General features: G+C 38.6%; 1 protein-coding gene across 5 annotated transcripts in view; it reads right to left on the reverse strand.

The window, feature by feature from the left end:
• Positions 1-24,044, reverse strand: part of Pcnx4 (pecanex 4) — a 41,970-nt gene that overhangs the window by 6,066 nt on the left and 11,860 nt on the right. For 3 of the 5 annotated variants that reach the window (XM_008839492.3, XM_029566672.1, XM_029566671.1), the window contains exons 3-10: positions 19,815-19,994; positions 19,009-19,523; positions 18,670-18,770; positions 18,431-18,553; positions 13,342-13,705; positions 11,779-11,882; positions 7,134-8,164; positions 6,230-6,416 (exon numbers count right to left, since the gene is read on the reverse strand). In XM_008839492.3, coding sequence (XP_008837714.1) covers positions 6,230-6,416; positions 7,134-8,164; positions 11,779-11,882; positions 13,342-13,705; positions 18,431-18,553; positions 18,670-18,770; positions 19,009-19,523; positions 19,815-19,994 — 2,605 coding nt within the window. Of the gene's footprint in view, positions 1-358; positions 866-6,229; positions 6,417-7,133; positions 8,165-11,778; positions 11,883-13,341; positions 13,706-18,430; positions 18,554-18,669; positions 18,771-19,008; positions 19,524-19,814; positions 19,995-24,044 lie in introns of those variants that run through there. The other 2 variants (XM_029566673.1, XM_029566674.1) reach the window with 2 other exon arrangements.

Genomic DNA, 24,044 nt, shown 5'->3' on the forward strand with positions numbered 1-24,044 from the left:
TCCTTTCTGTTCAGACTCATGCTAGTTCTCACAAACTTCTGTTCTCAAGAATTCTCCAGGTTCAGACTGACCCTCTGGCCCTGTGAGAAGAACTGAGAGCAGCTTGCATGTTTTAGTGCCTTGGCATGCAAGATTTTCTTTGGTTAAAATGGCTTCCACCTCAAGGGTCAGTCTCCTTGGGTTCCTGACAGGGGAACCTAATCTAAATTGATCATATGATAAACCTGTAAAAACATGCATACTGTAATTAATCAAAAAAACAATTGGAGAGCTGCTCAAAACGCTGACCAAGACTGTCCACAGTGATGCTTTGGACGTAAATCAGGCGTGCCCATGCAATGTCGACACTGTGCCTTTTACATATCTGCGTTGGGTCTCATTCCCAACATGTTTTGTTTCAATTCGGTTTGATGGTACCATTTAACAAATTTCTCTCAGTCTGAGCCTGGCACGGCTCTGTGTGGATAATGTGTAAAAAATGACAGTTTTAAAACTTGTCTTTCTGTGGTCTTTCTCGACAGCACAGTGCTTTGTGGAAGAAATAGCTTGTGAGGAGGGTCTCATGTAACCCAGGCTGGCCTCAAATTCTACCCGAGTATAGCAGAGGATAACCTTGAGCCCTTGGCTGTCTTGGGGATTAAAGGTGGTGCACCCCCAACCCCATCTTCATTGTCGTTTTCTTCTTTCTTCTTCCTTTTCTTCTTTCTCTAAAAATTTTTATTCTACTATTTTGTTTTGGAGACAGGAGCTCATGTAGTCTAGGATGGCCATAAACTCAATGTACTATGAAGCCCTATGTAGACAGGAATGACTTTGAATTCTTGATCCTCCCGAGTGATGAGATTACAGCCTTGCGACACCAGGCCTATAAAAGTTAACCATTTAAAAGTTTTTATTTGCTTTTGTTTAGCTGGTTTTGATTTTTTTGAGACAAGGTCTTGTGTTTTATAGTCCAGATTGGCCCCAAAGTTGTGACAATCCTCCTTACTAAGCCTACTAAGTGCTGGGTTTAATGAGCAACCAGATCAACAAATCCACACATGTATATTCCTTTTCTGATAATGGGGAATGAACCTAGGGTCCTGTATACACTATGCAAGTATTGACCAAGGAGCTACATTCACAATCCATTCTTTCTGATGTAGGGTCTCATAAAGCCAGGCTGGCTGAGAACTTGCTATGTAGCCAGATATATATGACCTTGAACTTCTGATCCTCGTACCTCCATCTCTTGAGTGCTGGAATTATAGGCCTGTGCCACCTGGCCAGGTTTTATGAGGTTCTGGGAATTGAATCTAGGGCTTCATGAATGCTTAGCAAGCATTCTACCAACTGAGCTATATCGCCAGCCCCAAGGCTTTACTTTTAAGGACATGTACCTACATGGTTTTCAGTTGCTTCTCATACTTTTGGTATCATACTTAATAATTTAGTCTCAAGTTTGAGATCATGAAGGTTTACTTCCATGTTTTCTCCTGAAATACCTATGGTTTTTGGCTATAACATTTAGGTCTCTGATACATTTAAGGTTAGTTATTTAATTTTATTTGGCTGTAACATTTAGGTCTCTGATACATTTAAGGTTAGTTATTTAATATGTTAACTGACATCTGCAGTGTGTTAACAGCATCTTCGAAGAGAATAAATCTCAGTTCTAACCTTTGATAGCTGTGAATATGACCTTAATTGGAAGGGGTGCTCTATGGATGTAATTAACGATTTTTGTGTATGTGCATGTGTGGGGGGGCTCTTTTTGAGACTGGTCTCCCTTGTAGTCCCAGCAGGCCTGGAACTCACCATGTAGACCAGGTTGGCCTTGATCTCTCAGAGATCTGCCTGTGCCTGCCTCCCAATGCTGGGATTATAGGTGTGGGCCACCATACCTGGCCCATAATTAAGGATTTTGAGATGAGATCACCCTGGATTTATGCGGCCGTCAAGCCAATGTCTGGTGTCCTTTTAAGAGAAAGGAGCAGGAAAGCTCCATAGGACAGAAAAGAAGGTCATGTGACAATAGAGACTGGAGATATGCTGCTGCAAGCAAAGAAATGCTAAGAGCCTGCAAAAAAGCAGGGGAGATGAGGGAAGACTCTTCCAGAGCCTTCGGAGGAAGCATGACCTAGACACCCTCATTTCAGACTTCTAACTTCAGAGCTGTGAGAGAACACATTGCTAATTTTCAAGAGGCAGATGAGATCTGAATGGGACTGTGTAAAATCTTTAGATTAATTTGAAGAGTATTACCATTTTAACAATACAGTTTGAGCCACAAATGTGGGTATTTTATGAACATGGGTATTTTCCCTTTCATTTAGATCTCTAATTCTTTCTTTCAACAATGTTTTACAGTTTTCAGTGTACAAATTTTATACTTATTACCTAAGTATTATATTTAAAAATATTTTATTATTTTTTATGTGTATGAGTGTATTTCATGCATATAAGCACACCCATGTTGTGCACCGCCTGTGGAGGTCAGAAGAGGCATCGAATCCCCCATCAAACCCTCTGGAACTAGAGTTATAGATGGTTGTTAGCTGCCATGAGGGTGCTGGGAATTGAACCTGGGTCCTCTGCAAGAGCAGCCAATGCTCTTAACTACTGAGTCATCTTTCCAGCACCTCCTAAGTATAATATTTTTTGAGACAGAGTCTCACTATATAGCCCAGACAGTTTTTGAACTCATGATCATCCTGCCTCAGCCTCTTGTGTGCATGCACACACAAACATGCCACTGTGTACAGTTGGAGGTCAGAGAACAACTTGAGGGACTTAGTTCTTTTCTTCTACCATGTGGGTCCTACAGATGGAACTCAGGTCATCAGGCCTGGCAGCAGGTACTTTTACCCACTAAGTCATCTGGCCAGCCCATTATTATTATTATTATTATTATTATTATTATTATTATTATCATTATTATTATTTATTATACTGGGTCTCCTGGTAGCCCCAGCTGGCTTGGAACTTGGTGTGTAGACTGCATTGCCCTCAGTCTCAAAGAGATATACCTGCCTCTGCCTCCTAAGTGCTGGGATTAAAGGTATGCATCACCATGTCTGGATCCCCTTTATTCTTTTGGATGCTACTACAAATCAAGTGGGATTTTCTTAATTTCATATGTTGACAAACTTCTTATATCCTACAATCATCCTAAAAAGTTTTAAAGTAGATTCCTTATGGTCTAAACACAAGATCACATGACCTGCAAATCATTTTCCTTCTTTTCTAATCCATAAACCTTTTCTTTCTTTGGCCCAATTATTCTAACAGCTCAGCTGTTAGGATAAAGACATTTATGCCAGGTGTGGTGGTACATGCTTGTAGTTCTTGCTACTTGAGTGGCTGACACTGAAGGATCACAGAACTTAGGATTTTATGAGTGCTTTAACTAGCCTGGGAAATACAGTGAGAGTCTTGTTGAGAGATGGAGAGAGAAGAGAGAAGAAGGGGAGGGAGGGAGAGAATGGAGGGAACAGGAAGGAGGAGGAAGAGAGAGATTGAAGTTTGTTTTCTTACTATTCTAGAAGCTGAGAAGTCTGCAATCAGGGTTCACCATGGTAAGGCTCTAGTGAGGGCTCTTCCTGGCTTGCCAAAGGTTGCCTTCTTGCTCTGTCATATGGTACATATATAAGCTCTAATGTCTCCTTCTCTTCTTATAAGGACACTAATCCCATTATGTAGTGTGGCAGAGATGACCCAGTGCAGCAGTGTTGAACAAAGACAGCCTAACTCTTAGAAGTCGTTTACAACCAAGGGTGAGCCTGAACTGTTCTCAGAACAGTTCCATTCCTTCTGATTTCTCTCAGAATTGTTCCTCCAACTAATGGCATACCCTCTTTCTCTGCTTAAATAGTAGATCCAGTATGACATGGGAAAGAAGTGAGGAAGCTTGTCTCATTAGGGAAGAATTTTCCTTTTCCGATGCCTATACATATAAAACCACAAACAGGTATTATCTAATCCCACATGCTGTTTGCAACATAAAATGGGGATAATGTGCTGCTTTCAATGTTTCTGCTTTCAGCAATGATATTTTCAACACACACACACACACACACACACACACACACACAATTCTGGGTTGGGGCAAGGAAGGGTCATTAGGAAGAAATAGAAAACATAATCTAAGATTAAAGTTATCTGTTTAGCTTAGCTTGTGAAAGTTGATTACAAGAGGAGCCCAAGGCCTAGTAAGATTGTTTGCACTGTTTTCCTAGAGGATAAATTAAATAAGCTGATTACACAGTATGAAGGCAGATTGAACAATGTTAAATGAGCTGAAAACATAAAATTAACTTTGGTTACAAGATTACATAAAATTCCTATTTCATTCCTACAGTATAGTTTAACACTTATGATCTCATCTAAGCCTAATGGCTTCCCAAAAGCTCCTATATACTGAGGCTAGGGCTTCAACATGCATTTGGGGCATGGAAAGAACCATTCAGTCATCACACCTGCATAGAACCTCTAGTACAATGTTCAGACAGATGGGAAGAATGGACATCCTTGTCTTCCTGATCTTAGGAGGAAAGCATCCATTTTCACCAATAATTATCATGGTAGCTATATTTTTTTATTAAGTTCATTTCTTAGAAAAAATTATGAAATAGCATTAAGTTTGCTAGATGGTTTTTCTTTGTCTACTAGGATAATTATGTGGCTTTCTTATTCTACTGTTATTGTGTATGACATTGATTTTTTGGATGTTAAGCCAATTTTATATCCTATTTTGCTGATCTCTTTTGTGTAATTTGTAGTAAGCATATCATAACCCCACAAACATACAAATACATACTTCAGGGTATCTACACTGTTCATAATGAATCAGTTCTTTTGGGAAGAGCTTCAGAACTCATTTTAAAATTTATTTTTATGTATTCTTTTTAATGATTTGCTGCTCTCACAGGGCAAACCTCTGAGGCAGAGTTCTGACTCTGGAGGTGGAACAGCACCATGCTTCTCTCTGACTGACACTTCTACCTCAGGAGACAACAGTGTGGGGGAACAGGAGCCACAGGTCTCCTCAGTTTACCTCTTTCAGTGTCCAACCCCAATGAAATGGATAGGTAAGCATGATCAGGACCCCAAATTCTTAGTGACAGAATGCCCAAGATTAATCCTCCACCTGATGAGTAAGGTTGGCCAGAGGGTAGTCTATCTCCAGACTACATAGGCCTAAAATGTGGCCTCAGGAGCAGAGCTGGAATTAGAATGAGAAATACTGATATCCTGCCCTCCAGGAAAAACAGTCTTCCGATTGGGAGCCAAGGAAGAGGGAGAACCTGTGCTCCTGGATGCACCAGCCTAATGGAGCTTCGGTCTTGCTGCAGAAGGAGGCAGCAGGATGTGGTTCAAACACTGGCTTCTTGGTGTTCTTTTCAGGCTGTAGTAGATGTTCCTAAGTTAATGTTTCTTTACTTGGTGTATACCACTAGGGCCACTTCAGACACTTTCATGTTCATTTTTTTCCACCAGTTTTGTTGGGCAGAACATACCCAGAATTCCTCTTACTGTAATGCTAGATAGATTTGAAACCCAGATAGGCTCATAACACTGATTCATTCATACCATGCTCGATCAAGGGTATTGTAAACTTAGTAAGAATAGGTACTATGTCTTAAAAAATTGTTCTATTTAGAGTCTCATTGAATTCTCACAGGTTATGTTTGCTTCAAATGAATTATGGATGCCAGTAAAAAAATAATTTACCACTTAAAAATTAATTTCTCTTCTTGGAGTTAAACCCAAAGTGATCCTTCTTTCATTTAAAATGGACATAAAGGAAAACAATGTATTTTGTCAAATATACTATAGCAAATTACATGCACTGCTTATCTTTTTTGCTGTTCTTTTTTGTTTTTTTGAGTCAGGGTCTCCCTAGTAGCCCCAGTTGACCTGGAACTCACTATGTAGACCAGGCTGGCCTTGATCTCACAGAGATCTGCCTGCCTTGGTTCCTGAGTGTCAGAATTTGAAGGTATGCACCACCATGTTCGGCCTGCACTGGCCATTTTATAGTAACTGCATATTTTAAATTGTCCCTTATTCAGTTAGCAAAAACAAATGAACTGGCTATTTCAGGGTTGGACTATCTCGATCACAAAGTCATGATTATAAATGCCTTGAACATTATCAACAGCTAGAATGTTGTATCATTTATCACTTAGTTTTATAGGTTTTCAAATTCTTTTCCAATTCTGAAGTTTGAATAATCAAAATGCCTTACCATATTAGGATCATACCCCAGGGAAAACAAGCATGGCTTTTCTTCTAAAATTGCTTCCTTCCACTTTTCATCAGATACTAAACCAATGTACCAGTTACTTTCATATTCTTTAAGACAGTTGTTCAGTTCTTCAAAGTCTTCTATTGGACCTAAACTTGCTTTATCAACCATTAGTTTCAGAGTATACCTAAAAAACGGAAACCCAAACAATTTTAGAATTTTGGAAATCAACTTTATAATGAAAGAGATTGTTCACTATTTTTAAGACTCTGAAGTACAATCGTCCATATTTCAAACCAAGTGTCATGGCATAGACGTGTACTACCAGTACTTGAGAGGGGACGGTAAGGTCATCTTTAGCTACATAATGAGTTCAAGGCTAATCTTGGGGTACATGGGATCATATCTCACCCCTTCCCCAAAGAAATCGTACACTTCAGATAGAAAAAAACTGAGGGAGATGAGGCTAGGGATGCAGCTCAGTTGGTAGGGTGCTTGCGTAGCATAGACAAAGCCCTGGGTTGGATCCCCAGCACCATGTAAACCAGAAGTGGTGGCAGGACATGCCTGTTATCCCAGCACTCAGAAGGTAGAGACAAAAGATGTAGGTTCCATCCTGAGCATTTGAAAGGAAAAACAAAAATACAACAAAATAGCCAGGGAGACATGGATGAAGAGGAAGGGAAGAAGTCCAATGAACCACATGAAAAAACAATCTCTACATGAACAAAGGCAACACAGTAGAAATTAAAGTGTGTTGCCAATATAAACACAATACACACCAAGCATATTTCTTATGGAAGCTACTTTAAAAGTTTAGAAATGAAAAAGCCTTTAGGTGATATTGCTTTAAAAAAGGGTATTTTTGGCCAATTCCAACTTGTATATAATCAAAATGAGTTACCTGAATGCTTTCAAAGCTAGCTGGAACAGTTCTGGTTTTTCTGTGAGCCAATCCAAGGCACTAGACCAGGGCAAAACACCATTGTAAACTCTTAATATCTGACCAGGACTAGGAGTCATATTGTCTATTCCAAATAAACTAAAATAACAAGTCATTACTGTCTGAACATACAAGTTTTTTAAAACTTTATCCTTTGCAATTTCGTCCAGTATACTTGAGGACTTTTCTTCTGAGTGAAAACATTCCAAGTGCCTTAAAACGAACTGGTACCAGTCTTCTGGAAATAAGGAGCTCATCTCCTTCATTTTGGAATTCAGTATACTGTTAGACTGCCACTCCTCAGGTAAACTCAATATCCGAGAATGGGAACAAGTGAACTCCAAGAGAGGGGTGGATGGTATGTCTTCTCGCTTTCCCTTGTCAATGGCAGGGAATCCCAACAAAATCGTTCTATAAAGATCGTTTTTAGGAACTGTGTGTGTAGAATGACCATCCACACTCTGTGAGTCGACTGACCCAGGAATAGGCAAATTTGTACTTGGTAAAACTTTGAACTGCATTTTTTCTTCTTTTCTCTTTTTGATAGTTGGCTCATCATCAAAGATATTATCAGACCAATCATCAAAAGTGTCTGAATTTAAACTATCTGTGTCTTCCAGGGATCTAGGGGGTGAAGTGCTCAAAGCAGGCAGGATTATTAGAGGGGGTTCCCCTTTGGTCTCAGTTTTGTGAATATTCTCCCGTAGGCTGGGTCTTTTCGAGCAGTACTGAATAAGCATCCACACAAGCACTTTAACAAGGTCATCTTTAAATTCTTTCAAGTTTTCATGAGAATCAATTATGCCAGATAGAACATTCCTGGCATCAGAATACATTTTCACAGGCAAAACAGTACACGGTGTCAAGACATTTCCAAAGTGCTCATTAAGGGAGCATACTTTTGGGTATTCTTGCTGAAAAGCACTTTCGAACACTTCATCAACTCTTTGGGCTTCCGCAGTATGACAGGATGTTTCCTGCAACTCTAACCCCTAAAGAGGAAATGAAGAACTGGAGTTTAACGTCATTTATTACTCAGGGAACAGAAACTAATTCTCATCATAAATGTGGAAAAATGGTTTTAAAAATTCTTTAACTGGCCGGGCGTCGTGGCGGACACCTTTAATCCCAGCACTTGGGAGGCCGAGGCAGGCGGAACTCTGTGAGTTCAAGGCCAGCCTGGTCTACATATTGAGTTCCAGGCCAGCTGGGGCTACAGGGAGACCCTGTCTCAAAAAATATAATAAAAAAAAATAAAACAAAAAATAAAAATTCTTTAACTGAAGAGCAGCTGCAACTTACACTTTATATCATTTAAGATATTTGATGTTGGATAAAGAGACTGAAAATAATGCTACTGATTTTAAAGAAGTTATAGAAAATCCCACTAGGAGTTGAGTAAGGCATTTTATAGTTATGAGTATAACTATAGTTTTGTTAGACTATACCTATTGTGAAGGTTGAATCACATATTAAAAACTTTTAAATCAGACATTTTATGGGGAGGGGGAGCAAAATGAAAACTCTGAAGTATATTGTAGCCATTTTGTAGCCTTCTACTCCACTTTATGAGACTAAGAGAATTATTTTATTGGAGTACCATAGTTTATCAAATCACATGTGTTCTATTTTTTAATGGATATATAGCATTCATTTGGTTACTCTTTGTCTCATTCAACTGCAGCATGACATTCATAAAGCAGCTGTCAATATTCCCAGTGTCTAAACTAGCACCCAACACACAGAAGACATGCAATCAGCAAATGCTTAGTGCGTGAACAATGTGAGTGTGTTCCTGTGCAGATTTCAAACATGTTGAGTACGTCCTTAGACGGGATCATGCGAAGAGCACAAACCAGGTCACTGTTTACTATTATTGTTTTTTAAAACGTATTTTAAAGTACACCTGTGTCATGCAATGCCCACAGAGGTCAGAAAAGGATGTCATATCCTCTGGAACTGGAGTTACAGATGGTTGTTAGTAGCCTTGTGGGTGCTGGGAATTGAACCTGGGTCCTCTGCAAGAGCAGTCAGTGCTCTTAACCACTGAGCTATCTCAGGCCTATAACTGTTAGTTAATTAATTTTATTTATTTATTTTTTACAAAACTACGAGTGCTTTCAGAACCCATTTTTAAGCTATTGCTCTACCAAATGACACATACAACTTTAGTAGGTTATGTATTTTCTCTGAGATCCCCTCCTTTTCTTTCCAGAAAAAAGAAATTCTTGAGAATAAGTGACTGGAATGCTTGACCCTAAATTGGCACCTATAGCATGCATCCATCCTCCCCGGCTCCAAAGCTCGCTCCAAAGCTCGGAGAACATTGAGAGGACAGACTCTTAAAGAGGCAGAGGTCAGGAAAAACTGCTGTAAAATAGTTGTAGCCATGAAGTCACAGCAGCTGTGGCTGTCTGCATAAGCCCTGCACAAGACCAAGCCAGAAAACACCCCAGCACAGACAGAAGAAGAGCTCATGATGCTCCCACACCAGCTGAGGCAATACTGGCAGTTGATGGATGCAGGGGGAGAGAAAGAAGCACAGCTGTCTTCTGGGGTGTGGTCCATCACAGGCTGTCTATGCTCTAGTGGATGGCCCTACCCCCACTCATATACAAATTAGGCAGCACTAACTGGACTCAGTGGAACTTTTTTTTTAAAGAGGACATGAAGTTGGGAGAGGGGTGAGGAGATTCTGAAAGAAGCTGGAAGGGGCAATGGAGGGTGGATATGATCTAAATACACTGAATACATGCATGAAATTATAAAATAATAAAAACAATTTTAAATATTTCTTGTAAAAGAAAAAAGGATGCCAATAAAAAGTGTGTGCAAGTGTGGAGTGTGAGTGTGCATGAGTGTGTGTATGAGTGTGTGTGTATAAAGCATAAAAGACCACCAAAAGGATGGTTCATATAATTGGACATTAAATTATATAATTTTAATAACAAAATAAAGTACTCAGAAACAATTATCTGTGATATCTGCATGAATTTTCTTTCCTTCTTAGACTTGTACAGGTTACAATACAATGGGGCTTCTCAAACTTTAGGTGAGTCAGAATCCTGTGGAGCATACTTTAAAGCTACTGCTAGACTCCCTCACCTCAGGTTCTGATTTGATAGGTCCGAGGTGGGATTCATGCACTTCCGTTTGCAGTCAATGCTACTAGACTTGGGGTTCCATTTTGAGAACCATTGTTCTAAAGGGACAGCTTTTTGGTCGCTAGTAATTTTATCCAATCTGTGCTAAGTCAAAAAATTCATTACAGATTCAATGCTCTTTATTAAAGGTCTATTCTGTGTCAGATGCTATTCCGGGGTTTAGGGCATATTCTTGAATAAAAACAAAACAACTGTGCTCCTGTAACATTTCAGTAGTGAAGCACAAAGACAATCAAAAAAGTAAAAATTTGCTTAGTTTTTAGAAGGTGTTAAGTGCTATGAAAATAAAGAAGAAGGACAGCAAGCCAAGGGTTGGGGTTGCCGAGATGCTAGTGGGATTATATTTTTAAATATGATGGCTGCAAGAGACCTTATTGAGAAAATGACACTGGAGCACAAGCTTGATGGTAGCAGGGGGTTAACCAATTACCCGAAGGGAAGACACAGACGGTAGGCTGGAACAGAGGTTAAAGTGGTAGATGAGGCCAAAGCAGGAGCAGAGAGCCTGGTTCCTCAGGGCCTTGGTTTGTGCACTGAATGAAAGATATATACTACGGGGCTTTCAGTAGAGGAGTGACAGGCTCTGACCTACATTTACAAGATCATTTTGGTTGACAATAAACTGCAGGAACACCTGCAGAAGCAGGAGAGTGATTGAGAGGCTACTAAAATTATCTGGGCTGGTTAAGGGATGAAGATGCCTGGAACTGGGGTGGTGAGAAGTAATTGGAAGCAGAAACAGCTGACTAGGATTAAGAATTTCTTGTCAGACTGAATGTGGAAAGTACAGAACTAGGAATCACACAGGAGTACTTTTGACTTGAGCAACCAGAAGGGCAGAGCTGTCCCCAAGGACTGTGAGGCTCTGCGAAGCTGAAGTGAAGAGGTCAAAGTAAAGAGACAAACTGTCAAACAAGAGAACTGTATCACCTGCTGCTGACTGGTCAAGTAAGATGGCTCTGAGAGCACACACTGGAGTTAGCCATGTGAATGTCTCTGGAGACCTTGACAAGAGCAGGTTTGGTAAGGGTGAAAAACCTAGAGTAAGGTGGAGACAGAATGGGAAAAACGAACTTGAAGATAGAAAAAGAAGCAACTCTAATCAGGCATTCTGACCTTACAAAAAGGACAGGAATGGTGCAGCTGGTAGAGGCAGTGGGGTGGGAAGAAAAAGAATCACTGATTCACATTTTTTGAGATATTCACATAAACATGGATAAAAAGAACAACCAAGTGAATGTATTTTATACAACGCTCTATTACACAACTGACATTAGCTAACAAAATGTGCTTATTAAAATATATATTTTGAAATCACTTGGTTTTTTCATAAACAAACATACATCTCTTTCAGGCTAAGTTATTGTTGACGTGTATGTAACAGATAAAATCTTATAAGTGCACTATAAAGACTACTAGAGAAGTTTCAAATGCATATTGACCTTAATATTAATATAGCAGTAAGCATAGCCACGCTCTAGAATCATTATCCATATTAAACGATCCTGAAAACGGCCCAAATAATGAGACCCAGGCAGGAGGAAACCTAAAATAAATTAGAGAAGGAAAAAAAAGAAAGAAAATAATTTTTCAAACTTGTTTTATTTTTCTCTGTGAATATTCAAACTGAACACATCTAGAATTCAATCCCAGTTACTTTGCCCTGTGGTTAGGTCAAGAATAGAAATGACTGTCCACTGCACACCACGAAGCATCATGCTAAGCTCTTTTTGAGCACTTGCATAAGTGAGGCAATGTATACGTGACAATATGCAGAAACTAAGGATACAGTTTTCAGAAAAACAACGAAATGGAAACTATTGAATAAAATGTTAAATAGACATTAAGCATATTTGGAAAAGTATGAAATATATAAAAAGTAATTTCATACTGATCTAAAAGACTCTGAACATTGTATTTACATGCATATAAGTATATGACAATTATTTATGGCCTTAAAATTTTGCATAATTTACATCAATTTACAATGCACAAATATTTTAAAAAACTTACATTCTTTCAACACAGCATCTGAGGCTCATTCATGCTCACTGCTACCAGCTCAAGTTCACTATTTGAATAATAATTGAATCTGAGTATTTTTTTTACTTATTTTTATGTGTATGAGTGTTCTACCTGCATGTGTACAAGTGCACCACATGTGTGCAATGCTTGCAGAGGCCAGAAGAGGGTGTCGGATCCCCTAGAACTGGAGTTATGGATGGTTGTTAGCCACCATATGGGTGCTAGGAACCAAACCAGGGTTCTCTGCAAGAGCAGCCAGTGCTCTTAACCACTAAACCATCTCTACAGCCCCAAATCTGAGTATTCTTTTTCTTTGTTAATAAACAGTTCAGATATTTCCATTTCTTCACTATTAGAAATGCTTTTGAAATTGTTTTGGGGAAAGTTTGCTTACACAATATATTGTATGGAGGAGTGAACTCAGCAGGGCTGACTGTTGTCCTCTGAAAGGTCTGCTTAAAAGGGTTGGCCCTTGGTTGGCATCTGGAACCTCTGTGCCTAGTAAAACTGGACCTCACTGTTACACAAACAACAAATAAAGTGTATACTGAACATTTGCTTTTCTTTAAAGGTTTTGATATTGGAATGATATTGGAAGTAGAGTATCTACATAGGCAGCTAGGTTTTAGTCTTTGCTTTGGACCTATTGAATCCACTTGACAGAAATTCATTATATATTCATGGAAACTGTGGGCAGAAAGATGTTATGTTTCAATGGTAAGCATATAATCTGAATTTTTAAAAATGTTCTATCTTTTTCAATTGCCAAATTACCATAATGAAATCTTCCCTAAATATTTATTTTATTATTTTATCTCAAATGTAACAAGCCAAGGTATAATTCTATTTCATAGTCTTGGCCAACTCATCCAAGCTCTATGCTCTATGCTGTATGGCTCGATTAAACAGATAATCTGTGTTCTTTTCCTGTACTTCAAATACATTAGGAATAATTTCTTAAGCACAGCTCATTTACTTACCTAAACCTCCAGCTGCCATTGCGGTCTGCAGTGCAGCGGTCAACCTGGGGACCATCTGGTAGTAGTACACCGTGTCTGCACACACACAAGCTGCAGTGCCCACTGCTCCTGGCCAACTCTGAACAGGACGGGGAAACCCCACCAAGAAAACAGGAAGGGTGAAGAGGGGGAGCAAAGGAGAAGACAGTAGCGTAGACAAAATGATGACAACCAACACGAATGGTGAGAAGACAATGTTGAGTACACACAAAGTGGTAGTTGTTTTGCGATGCTGTTTTTTTTCTGTCCATGATGCCAAAAGTACAGTCACAGCAAACCGCAATTTAGAGATGAACTGAATCAGACGATCCCACATGATGCCAACCTGTGGAAACGTAGAAATCATCACTTATAAAAAAAAAACATGAATTTTCAAAATCACTTAAGGAAAATTATGTAATCATCATATTATTGCCCCAATTATTTGGGGGGAAATAGCCTTAACATGTGACTCCTTGCTATAATTTTCTTCAAACCTCAACATAATAAAAGAGAAACTACATTTGTAAGTTTGATCTCAGCCAGGGTCTCATGTAGCTCAAGCTAGCTTCAAACTTGCTATGTAACTGAAGATGATCTTGAACTTCTGACCCTCTTGCCGCTGTCTTCTGCCATTTGGGAATACAAGCCTGTGCTGGTACCGGAGAGGGTATCTCCCACATATAATCCACTCAGGGAAGGTTAGTACTTTGATTTTTGATAGTATTATCAGTTCAGCTTTAGATGAGGCAAACAAGCTCTTAGAAAATAATGTGGTAAGCTAATAATGCTAAATAAAATTGTTTCTTTGGAAAAAGAAAACCAAGAAAGTTAACACTGAAGAAAATTGACATACTACTCAAATCTTAAGGGTAAGGCTGGGTGTGGTGGTGCACGCCTTTAATCGCAGCACTCTGGAGGCAGAGGCAGGTGGATCTCTGTAGAGAGATTGAGGCCAGCCTGGTCTCTATAGTCAGTTCTAGACCAGCTGGGGCTACAGGGAGACCCCAAAAAGACACCCCCCAAAAAAAACCCCTTAAGTGCATGAACAATTAATTGTAAACCATCAAATTAGGTAACTTAGAAGAAACTAACATGTTCCCAGAAAAGCACATTTACTAAAAGTAGCTGAAGAAAAAAAAATAGATGAGGCTGATAACAAAAGATTGAATTAGACTACACTGACAAACAATTTAACTGGCCATTTTTACACTAGTTACAGATTTTTCATTCCTAAAATGTATGTAATGACCCTTGTGACTGAAAACGACGTCTTCAGCTATGTGGCACTTGCATTACTTCTATTTTTTCTTCTTTTTTGATTTTTTTAAAGAATTTTGTTCTTTGCTAATGTCATCCATATATGATGCCCTCTAATCATACTCTTCTGCAATCTCTTACCTCCCTCCCACCTGTCATCCCTCCTCTTCCCTCCACATCTCTTTCCCCATCTTTTGGTTTTGTGACCCACTGAGTTTAACCAGGGGCATATGAGTGATCCTGGGTTTGAACTGTCCACTAGAGCCCGATAGGCTCATCTGCGGATACACTGGGGAGACAATGACTCCCAAAACTACTCATAGAGAAAAGCTGAGGTTTGGATATCTTCAGTATTACAAAATACTATTTACAATGAAATACTTCAAATATTAATATTTGATGATGACAATAAAACACCTAGGAATAGTCAATACCAATCTTTCATCAGCTCTTCCAGAGAACAGAAGTGTAGGGAATACTTTCTAGTCATTTTATGTGATCCTGACACCTAAACCAGACAACAATATCATAATGAAAGTTAACAGTGTAAACGCAAACACACATACTTACACATACACATATCTTGTGAATAAAGATGAAAGGAAAATATTACTAAACTCAGTTCTTCAACATATGAAAAGTATTGTACAGCATAACCAGGCGGGATTTATTCCAGGAAAGAAAACCTGGTTTAACAACCAAAACCCAATCAACATATTACATACTATTATGCTAACAACAAACAGAGCAAAAGGATTTGATAAAATCTAACACCCTTCATGATAAAAGTACTCAACAACTGAAGGGAACGTGAGATAAAGAACACCTATGAAAAATCCTTAGCTGTCATCCTTAGTTATAAAAGAGCGACACGTTAATGAGACTGAATGCTTTCCTCATAGACTGCCTGCTCTCCTTCATTCAGCTGAACATTATCCCAGAGTTCTAGTCATCGAAATTAGACAACTAAAAGAAATTAGAGACATTCAGCTTACAAAGAAATATTATCTCTATTTGTATCTGACTTCACTTTATATGTAGAATGCCCGAAGAAGCCACCAGAAATTTATTACCACTAATGAAAGTTCAGTGTGATTTCAGGATACAAGATTAATAAAAAAAATAAATTATATCCTTTAGTCTAAGTCTAACAATAAATAAGCGAAAACATAAAATTAAAAACATTACATTTTTAAAATCAGCAAAAAGAACTAAGTACTTAGGAATAAATTTAATATTATTAAATGTAAGATGTATACACTGGAAACTATAAAACACTGTTGAAATATACTGAAGAAAATATAAATGAATCTTATGGAACATAAACATCCTTTTTTTTTTTTTTTCTGAGCTAGGGTCTCCCTGTATCCCCAGCTGACATGGAACTCACTATGTAGACCACGTTGGCCTTGAACTCACAGAGATCCGCCTGCCTCTGCCTCCCAAATGCTAGGATTAAAGGCACGTGCTAGCATGCCTGGCCTGGAACATAAACATCTTTTTTATGAGTTGAAGAATCAATGTTTTTAAGATGACAGTATTCCTAAGTTGATATACAGATTCAAGGCATTTCCCATCAAAGTCTAAGAGGCCTTTATGAGTAAACTGACAAGCTGATACTAATATTTACATGGAAATGGAATGGTCCCAGACTAGTAAAGACAGTCTTGAAAAAGGACAAAGTTGGAAGACTTACACTCCCAGCTTGAAAATCTACAACAAAACTACTGTAGCCCCCCAAAAGTGTGATATTGGCATAAGGACTATATATATGGATGGAAAAGAACTAAAGAGTATTACAGAAATAAGAAAATTTGATTTTTAAAATATTTTATTAAGTGTATTTGTGTCTGAGTATGTGCACATGAGCGTAGCACACGAGTGCAGTGCCCTCAGAGGCCAGAAGAGGTCATTAGATTCCTTGGAGCTGAGGTTACAGGTAGATTGTGAGTCACCTGACATGGGTGCTGGAAACTGAATTCTGTTCCTCTGCAAAAGTGGTACATGCTCTTAATCACTGAGCCAACTCACTAGACCCCCTCCCCCAATTTGATATTTGACAAGGGTACCAAAAGAATTCATTAAGGACAGAATAGTCTTTTCATTTCATAGCATAGCACAATCATATATACACATTCCAAAGAATAAATCTGGAACTTCACCCAACATTACATGCAAAAAGTAACTCAAAGTAGATTGCAGACTGTATAAAACTACAAAGTCTTCAAGAAAATACTGTCCATCTTTATGCCTTGAAGTAGTGTCTGTTAGACATGACACCAAAAACAGAGGGACAAAAGAAAAAAGCACTTGTCACAAAAGATTAAAAAGTGGGCCTAGCATCTGTGAGGCCCGAGGTTCAATCCTGAGCACTGTAAGATGAATGAAGAAATAATAAATATAAGTACTTTATTAAAAATGTTAAAATGTATTGTGTTTCAAAAGACCAAAGGACAGCATCAGAGGCTGGGGATGTAGTTCAGTGTTATCTGTAGAGCACTTGCCCAGCATGCATGACGTCCTGAGTCACACACACACACACACACACACACACACACAATTAAGAAAATGACAACCTGCAGAACAGGAGATAATCTGGCATATTACATCAGTCAAGGAACTTGTATCTAGAATGCATAAGAAAAATAATTCAAATAAAAATGGACAAATGATTTGGATATAAACCCAAAAAATACACAAATGAGCAGTATATACATGGAAAGAAACTAAACAGAATCATGCAATCCAAACTGCAGCAAGATGGACTTGGGCATGGTGGTATGGACATGTAACTGCAACACTTGGGAGGTAGAGGCTAGGAGGATCAGAAGTTCAAGACTAGCCTTGACTACATACGACTTTGAGGCCAGCCTGGGCTACAAGAGACCTGCCCTAAAACAAAACAAAATGACAACAACCACCACCACAGCAAGATGGCATTTCACAGCTATGTGTGGCTAGAGTGAAAAACTCAGCTAATATAGGTGCTGGTGGGAATGTGGAATAATGGGAAAAGTTTCATATACTGCTAAATAGTGTATTTCCAAAATGGCATAACAAGGTTGGAAAACAGTGTGGCAGTACGTGAAGCATGAAATACAGAATTACTGCATGCCCAAATTCCTAGACCTGTGTGCTTATACCAATAGGAAATAAAAACACATGTCCATCCAAAAATATGTACACAGCCTGACGTGCTGGCACACAATCTTAATCCCAGCACTTGGGAGGCAGAGGCAGGCATACCTCGAAGAGATCAAGGCCAGCCTTGTTTACATAGTCAGTTCCAGGCCACCTGGGACTACAGGAAGACCCTGTCTCAGAAAATAAAAGTATACAAATGTTCATAGTAATATTCTTCCCAATAATGAAAAGTAGAAACCCAAGTATCATCTATGAGTGTATCCAGCAAATGTGGTTTATCTACACACTGGAATATTATTTGGCAACAAAAATAAGTACTGATGCATCCATTATGAAAGATCCCAAAGAACATATGGACCATCTGGGGGGACAAAATTCAAAGGACCACACATTCTGTGATTCCATTCAGACAATTTGTCCTGAAGGGGAAAAATCTGTCAATATAGAAAGTAGGTAAGTGGTGGCTGGGTCTGGAGGAGATACAGACAATGGGATGGAGGATGGCCATTAATGTATACTATCAATGCATACATCTGGGATGCTGGAAACATTTGAAAATTAGATACTAATGCTGACTGCACAACTCTGAATATATTCCATGAACAGTAAGAAGGAATTTTATCACACGTAAAAAATATCTCAATACAGCTGTTAAAAATACACTTACCAATAAGAGTCTTATTCCTGTATCAAGGCTTCTGTTCCACCATGAGTCTGTGTCGGCTATCAGCATGTGCACAGCTGACACAATAGCACTCTCTAATAAAGCGTTCTCTGTATTCTGCCATACCTGTAGTGTACAAATTACCCACTTTTATTAGATAGCCACCAATTATCTATGCAAACTTAAAAACCACAGTGAAACTTAGAAACAGTAAAGTACTATTAAGTGCAAATTAGGATTACCATTCTAAAAGCCCTTGTGAATCCTATGGAGACAGACACAGAGTGGAGTCCTTGTAAGGCACTATCCAATGAAAGAAATGCTATCACAGCAAAAGGTGACACTGAAACAAAATAGACAGAAAGATGAGGTAAATTTAATTAATGCACTGAAACTTCCTCTATTGTAGTTTATCAGAATAAATGGTTTTATGGACAAAATTAAGCAATTAACTGAAAATTAATGAACAAAAATATCAAAATCTTGCCTATAGCATACTATACAAATATGAGAATTTCCTTTTTGAGGAAACGCTTCCCAAATATGATTCATAACACAGTTATCAGATTTTATCTTCCTACCTAGGGTTAGCAAAATCCTTCTGACAGCCCCAATCCACAGGAGCTTTTTTTGCTTCTCTAAGAATACAGTCACAACTTGCACATCCTTTGGGTAGAACGGGTTTCGGAAAATTCCAAAGATATAGACGCTCTGAATTTCTCTTAGTATCCACAGTATTAAAAGCAACATCATCAGCATATAGCCCACGATTGCCTGGGAGCAGTTTTTGGAAACCTGTGAGTAACCGGAGTAGTGATGCAGCAGACCCGCCTCTAGGAGAGCCAAGCTGAACATAATGCTGTAGAGAAGGCATTCCTTCCACCCGAACTGCTGGTCCGAGTCACCAAGGAAAGTCTTAGATTTTCCTTCCACTCTGTGGCTGGCCACGCAGTGCTTGAAGACTAAGTGCATGCCACTTAGATTAAGACTCAGCAAGAACCCAAGTCCAGTCATGAAAAGAACCACACCAATGGTGCTGGGAATGAAGTACGACAGTACAGCTGTTCCAGCAGAAATGGTGAACATCACCAATAACCTGTAGGGTGAAAAGAGAAAAAACGATTTACTGAATGGTAAATCTGTTCTTTAAGAAGTTACATCAGGGTCAGAGAGATGGTTCGGTGGATATGGGTAGTTGCTGCCAAGTCTGGTAACTGAGTTTGATCTTCAGAGCCCATGTGGTGGAAGGAGAGAACCGACTCCCACAAGTGGTCCTCCGACCTTCACGTATGTGCCATTGCACATATGTACATTCACCTCCCTACCCTCCCTTGTAAATAAGAATGAAGTTACCACAGACTTCAATATTAAAAATGAAAAGACTTACTGTAGGTGAGTTGACATGGATGAGCCGCCAAGGCCGAACGCTAAAACCTGCTCCACTGCCCATAACAAAAGAGCATCAGGTGGGGGCAGAGTCCCAAGTGCCCACAGAAAGGGTAAAAATATAAACAAGATGTGCAAAATCTGATTCATCTGTTCTAGAACTGGTACATTTACAATAAATCTACAAGAAAAAGAAAGCATCTAAATCATACAAATTAATATATAGGAGATCTTTCCAGGAAACAAACTCACTTATCCACAAAACACTATATCCCAAAAGAAAAAAGCACTTACAAGAAAGGTCCTAGTCCAAACTTAAAAGGTCTATATGCATTGTGACTGTCCTGCCCCTGAATCAGCACTGACCTCAACTCTGCGCAAGCTTTACAGGATAGGGAGATTCCAACTTGCAAAGAAAGAAGCAATTAGAAGCCATCGCAGAGTAGTGATAAAATTAAATGTAGACATTTTTAAAACTCAACAATTTTGCCACAAAATATTTTCTCCTTAAATCTACATTGGCTGAAATCCTGCTGCTGATTCTTTAGATTTTAAATTTTTATAATTTAAAATTATAAGGAGCTTTGGGAAAGCCAAAGCTTTACTGACATGCATACACTGGCAGCTCATGAAGTTCTAGTCCCTGTTCTCTCTCCTGCATTATCCTCTTAGGTCTCAGAATATGAAGTCACTATAGATAATATCAGCAGGGAGCAGTGGATGCTGTGACTGTCATTTGCTCCAGACCCTTAACTAGCCTTTATAGCACTGCTCTATTTTATATAGGCAATGTTACAAACTGATATAATACAATCTTCTCAGAGTGAAGTCTGCCTCTGCTTTAAATGGAGAAGTCCATGCTTGATAAAGCACTCGTAGTTAAACATAGCAAAGTGGATTCAAATAGTTCAATAAAAATGTAAAGCATAGGAAAATAAACATTCTCAATATAGTGATGATTTTTCTGAATAAACCTAATCTAACACTGTCAGGAAATCTACAGGGTCAGAGTCCTGTAGACACATGGAGTACTGAAGGCTTAGAGCACACCTGAGATGCTAAGCATGAAAGAGACACCTGTGGCATTTCCTCATTGAAGGGTTGACATTCCAGAAGGGAACGCACAGTAACTATGGATCTAATCATGTGTGCACACACTTGCTCACAGATCACCCAACCTATGCCCGCTAATATACTGTTTCCTATTGCACGTCCTTCAAATTGTTATAAACACGGAATTATGAACCCAAGGTTAACACTGCAATGTCAAATTAGACAATACTTCCAGTAGTGTAATTTTAAACTAAAATTCACTTCATTCTGAGAAGAAAGCATTCAATTAACAAATAGAATCAAGCCATGGATAATTAAACAGTTAATACTGTAGAGCTGTTTTTTGTTTTTCAATATAACACTCCTCCTGCAAACATACTCAAGGATTAGGATTTTCATAAAAATAAATCATGCTCAGGAAATGTTTTACTAAAATGAACTTCTATCCTTAAATCCTTTTGTTCTTAATTAATAAGCAATGGCATAATAAATGAAGACATTATGCATCATTATTATAAGTAAATATAAATACATGTAAGTTAACCAAATACTGATTATGTCCCTGTATATAAACTCAGCCCCAGATTATTACTGTAGTTAATTATTTTATATGGAAAAATATTTAATGTTTCTGATAATGTAAGAGAAATTTCCTAGGATAAAAAAAAAAAAAAAAGAAGAGCTGGGCGTGGTGGTGCATGCCTTTAATCCCAACACTCAGGAGGCAGAGGCAGGTGGATCTCTGTGAGTTTGAGGTCAGCCTGGTCTACATAGTGAGTTCCAGATCAGATTCAGATGGGGCTATAGGAAGACCCTGTCTCAAAAAAGACCCCCCTCCCCAAAAATGAAGAAAAAAATTTTGAACCTAACAACTATAAAAATATTTATAAGTTCTATACACTGACCATGAAAAACCATGTCCTGTATAGTGGCTAAGAGGATGCGAATAAATATAATTCCTTCCAATAATTCTGGAGTCTCTGAGCGAAGCACTGAAGCTTTAATGCTTGCTTTTCATAAGCTAAACTTTGGTAGAGAGTCATTTACAATTATTACAACACAACTGTACTCCACAGAATAAAGAGCAGGGAGAGCAAAGGTCACCGTGGCTGGATCACTTTGGCTTTTTTTTTTTCCACATCTTTAGAAATAAAACTAAAAAACAACTTGGTATTTCTGTCCAGAGTTAAAAAGCACACACACTTTACACATTTATCACCATTCTACTATATAAAGACTTCAAGTCTTTATCCTCTTGTTATCCAAAAGGTCTATTTTTATAAAAACAAAATGAAAAGTTAATTGTCCTGCAATAATCTGTCGTTTTGTTCTTTAAAAACAGATGTGGGGTTGTCTCTTAGGCATAATAAAATCAAAAACAAAAACAACAAACCAAAATATCCCCCCACAAAAACCTGCATAATTATCAAACCTTTAAACATTAAAACATTCTATTAAATCCAACAAGAATCTAGTAAGACATATTTTATGCATTTTCATTTAAAGATGAATAATACCCTGTTTTAAAAAACGCAATGAGGCCGGGCGTCGTGGTGCACACCTTTAATCCCAGCACTCGGGAGGCAGAGGCAGGTGGATCTCTGTGAGTTCAAGGCCAGCCTGGTCTATATAGCGAATTCCAGGACAGCTGGGGCTATAAGGAGACCCTATCTCAAAAAAGACCACAAAAAAAATGCAATGAAAGAACTTAGGACTCTATTTTAAATGTAAAGATGTATTGCAGTAGGTTACTAGCTCCTTTTTTAAAAATATTTTATTATTTTTATTTTATGTGTTTGAGTGTATTGCCTGCATGAAGTGCACCCATGTCACCCAGTGTCCAGAGATCAGAAGAGGGCATTAGATCCCCTGAAACTGCAATTATGGACAGTTGTTAGCTGTCATGTGGGTGTTGGAAATTGAACCTGGGTCCTTTGCAAGAGCAGCCAGTGCTCTTAACTGCTGCGCCATCTCTTCAACCCTAAGTTTCTGACTACAGAAATTATATAGTAAGACAGCAACTTAGGAATTTGTATTCTGAAAATAAACCTTATAAAGCTGAATCTTTACAAAGGGTCATATGTATACATTCAATTTTACTGGCAATTTTTTTAAAATTAAGCATCTACTTGTAATACAGTGAGCAAATGGTGGTGCTATTAAGAAACTGATTAAGGGACTAGAGAGATGGCTCAGCAGCTAATAGCACTGGCTGCTCTTGCAGAGGACCTGGGTTCAGGTCCCAGCACCCACATAGCAGCTAACAACCATCTGACAACTCCGGTTCCAGGAGATCTGATGCGTACTTTTGAAGTCTGTGGGTAATGAACATACAGGTGCACTTAACACACACAGACAAAACACTTATTCATATAAAATAAAAATAAATAAATCCAAAAAGTTCTAAAAAGAAACCAATTAAACCCCCTATTTATTCCTTCCTATCTATTAGGTGAAGTCCATAGGTCTGTCCTCTAGTCTATAAAAATATAATTGAGGAGATTAAGAATTAAAAATAGCAAACAGACACCTGCAGTCAGTTTCAGTATGCAAACCAACCTAATATTTTTAAATGTCTTGTCTTAATTTGGTCTTTCATCACACAATACAACAGACAGGGTGGCTTCAAATAGGAGAATTTTATTTTCTCAAAGTTGTGGAGGCTGGAGGTCCAAGATCACAGTGCCAGAGTGAATGGGCGCTAATGAGGCGCCTCTCACACTGCAGAGATGAAACTCCATTGCGTCCCTTCTTACAAGAGGCCTAAATCCATCATACCAGGTCCCACTTTCAGGACCTGATCATCCTCAAATGCCGTACCTTCAGGGTTGTGCTTTCAACATTACAATTTGGGATGAGAGGTGACAGACAATTCAGTCTGTAACATATGTACCCCTTCCCTGATTCATGTCCTTCTCACATGCAAAATACATTCATTCTGTCCCAATGGTCCCCAAAGTCTTAACTTTTTCTAGCATTAATTCTACAGTCTCATCTGGATATCACCTACATGGCCACCCTAAATGTGTCCTATCTTGTCTAAGCACCACATAAATCAGCTATGGCTGAAGGGTAAGGTGTAATCCATCCTGACAAAATTCCTTTCTAACTGTGAACCTGTAAAAGTACTTCCAAAACTGAAATGTTGATACAGGATAGGAGAAATGCTTCCAACACA

Source organism: Nannospalax galili, unplaced genomic scaffold (genome assembly GCF_000622305.1).
Source record: "Nannospalax galili isolate Female #2095 unplaced genomic scaffold, S.galili_v1.0 scaffold336, whole genome shotgun sequence".
In the NCBI taxonomy this organism is placed as follows: Eukaryota; Metazoa; Chordata; class Mammalia; order Rodentia; family Spalacidae; genus Nannospalax; species Nannospalax galili.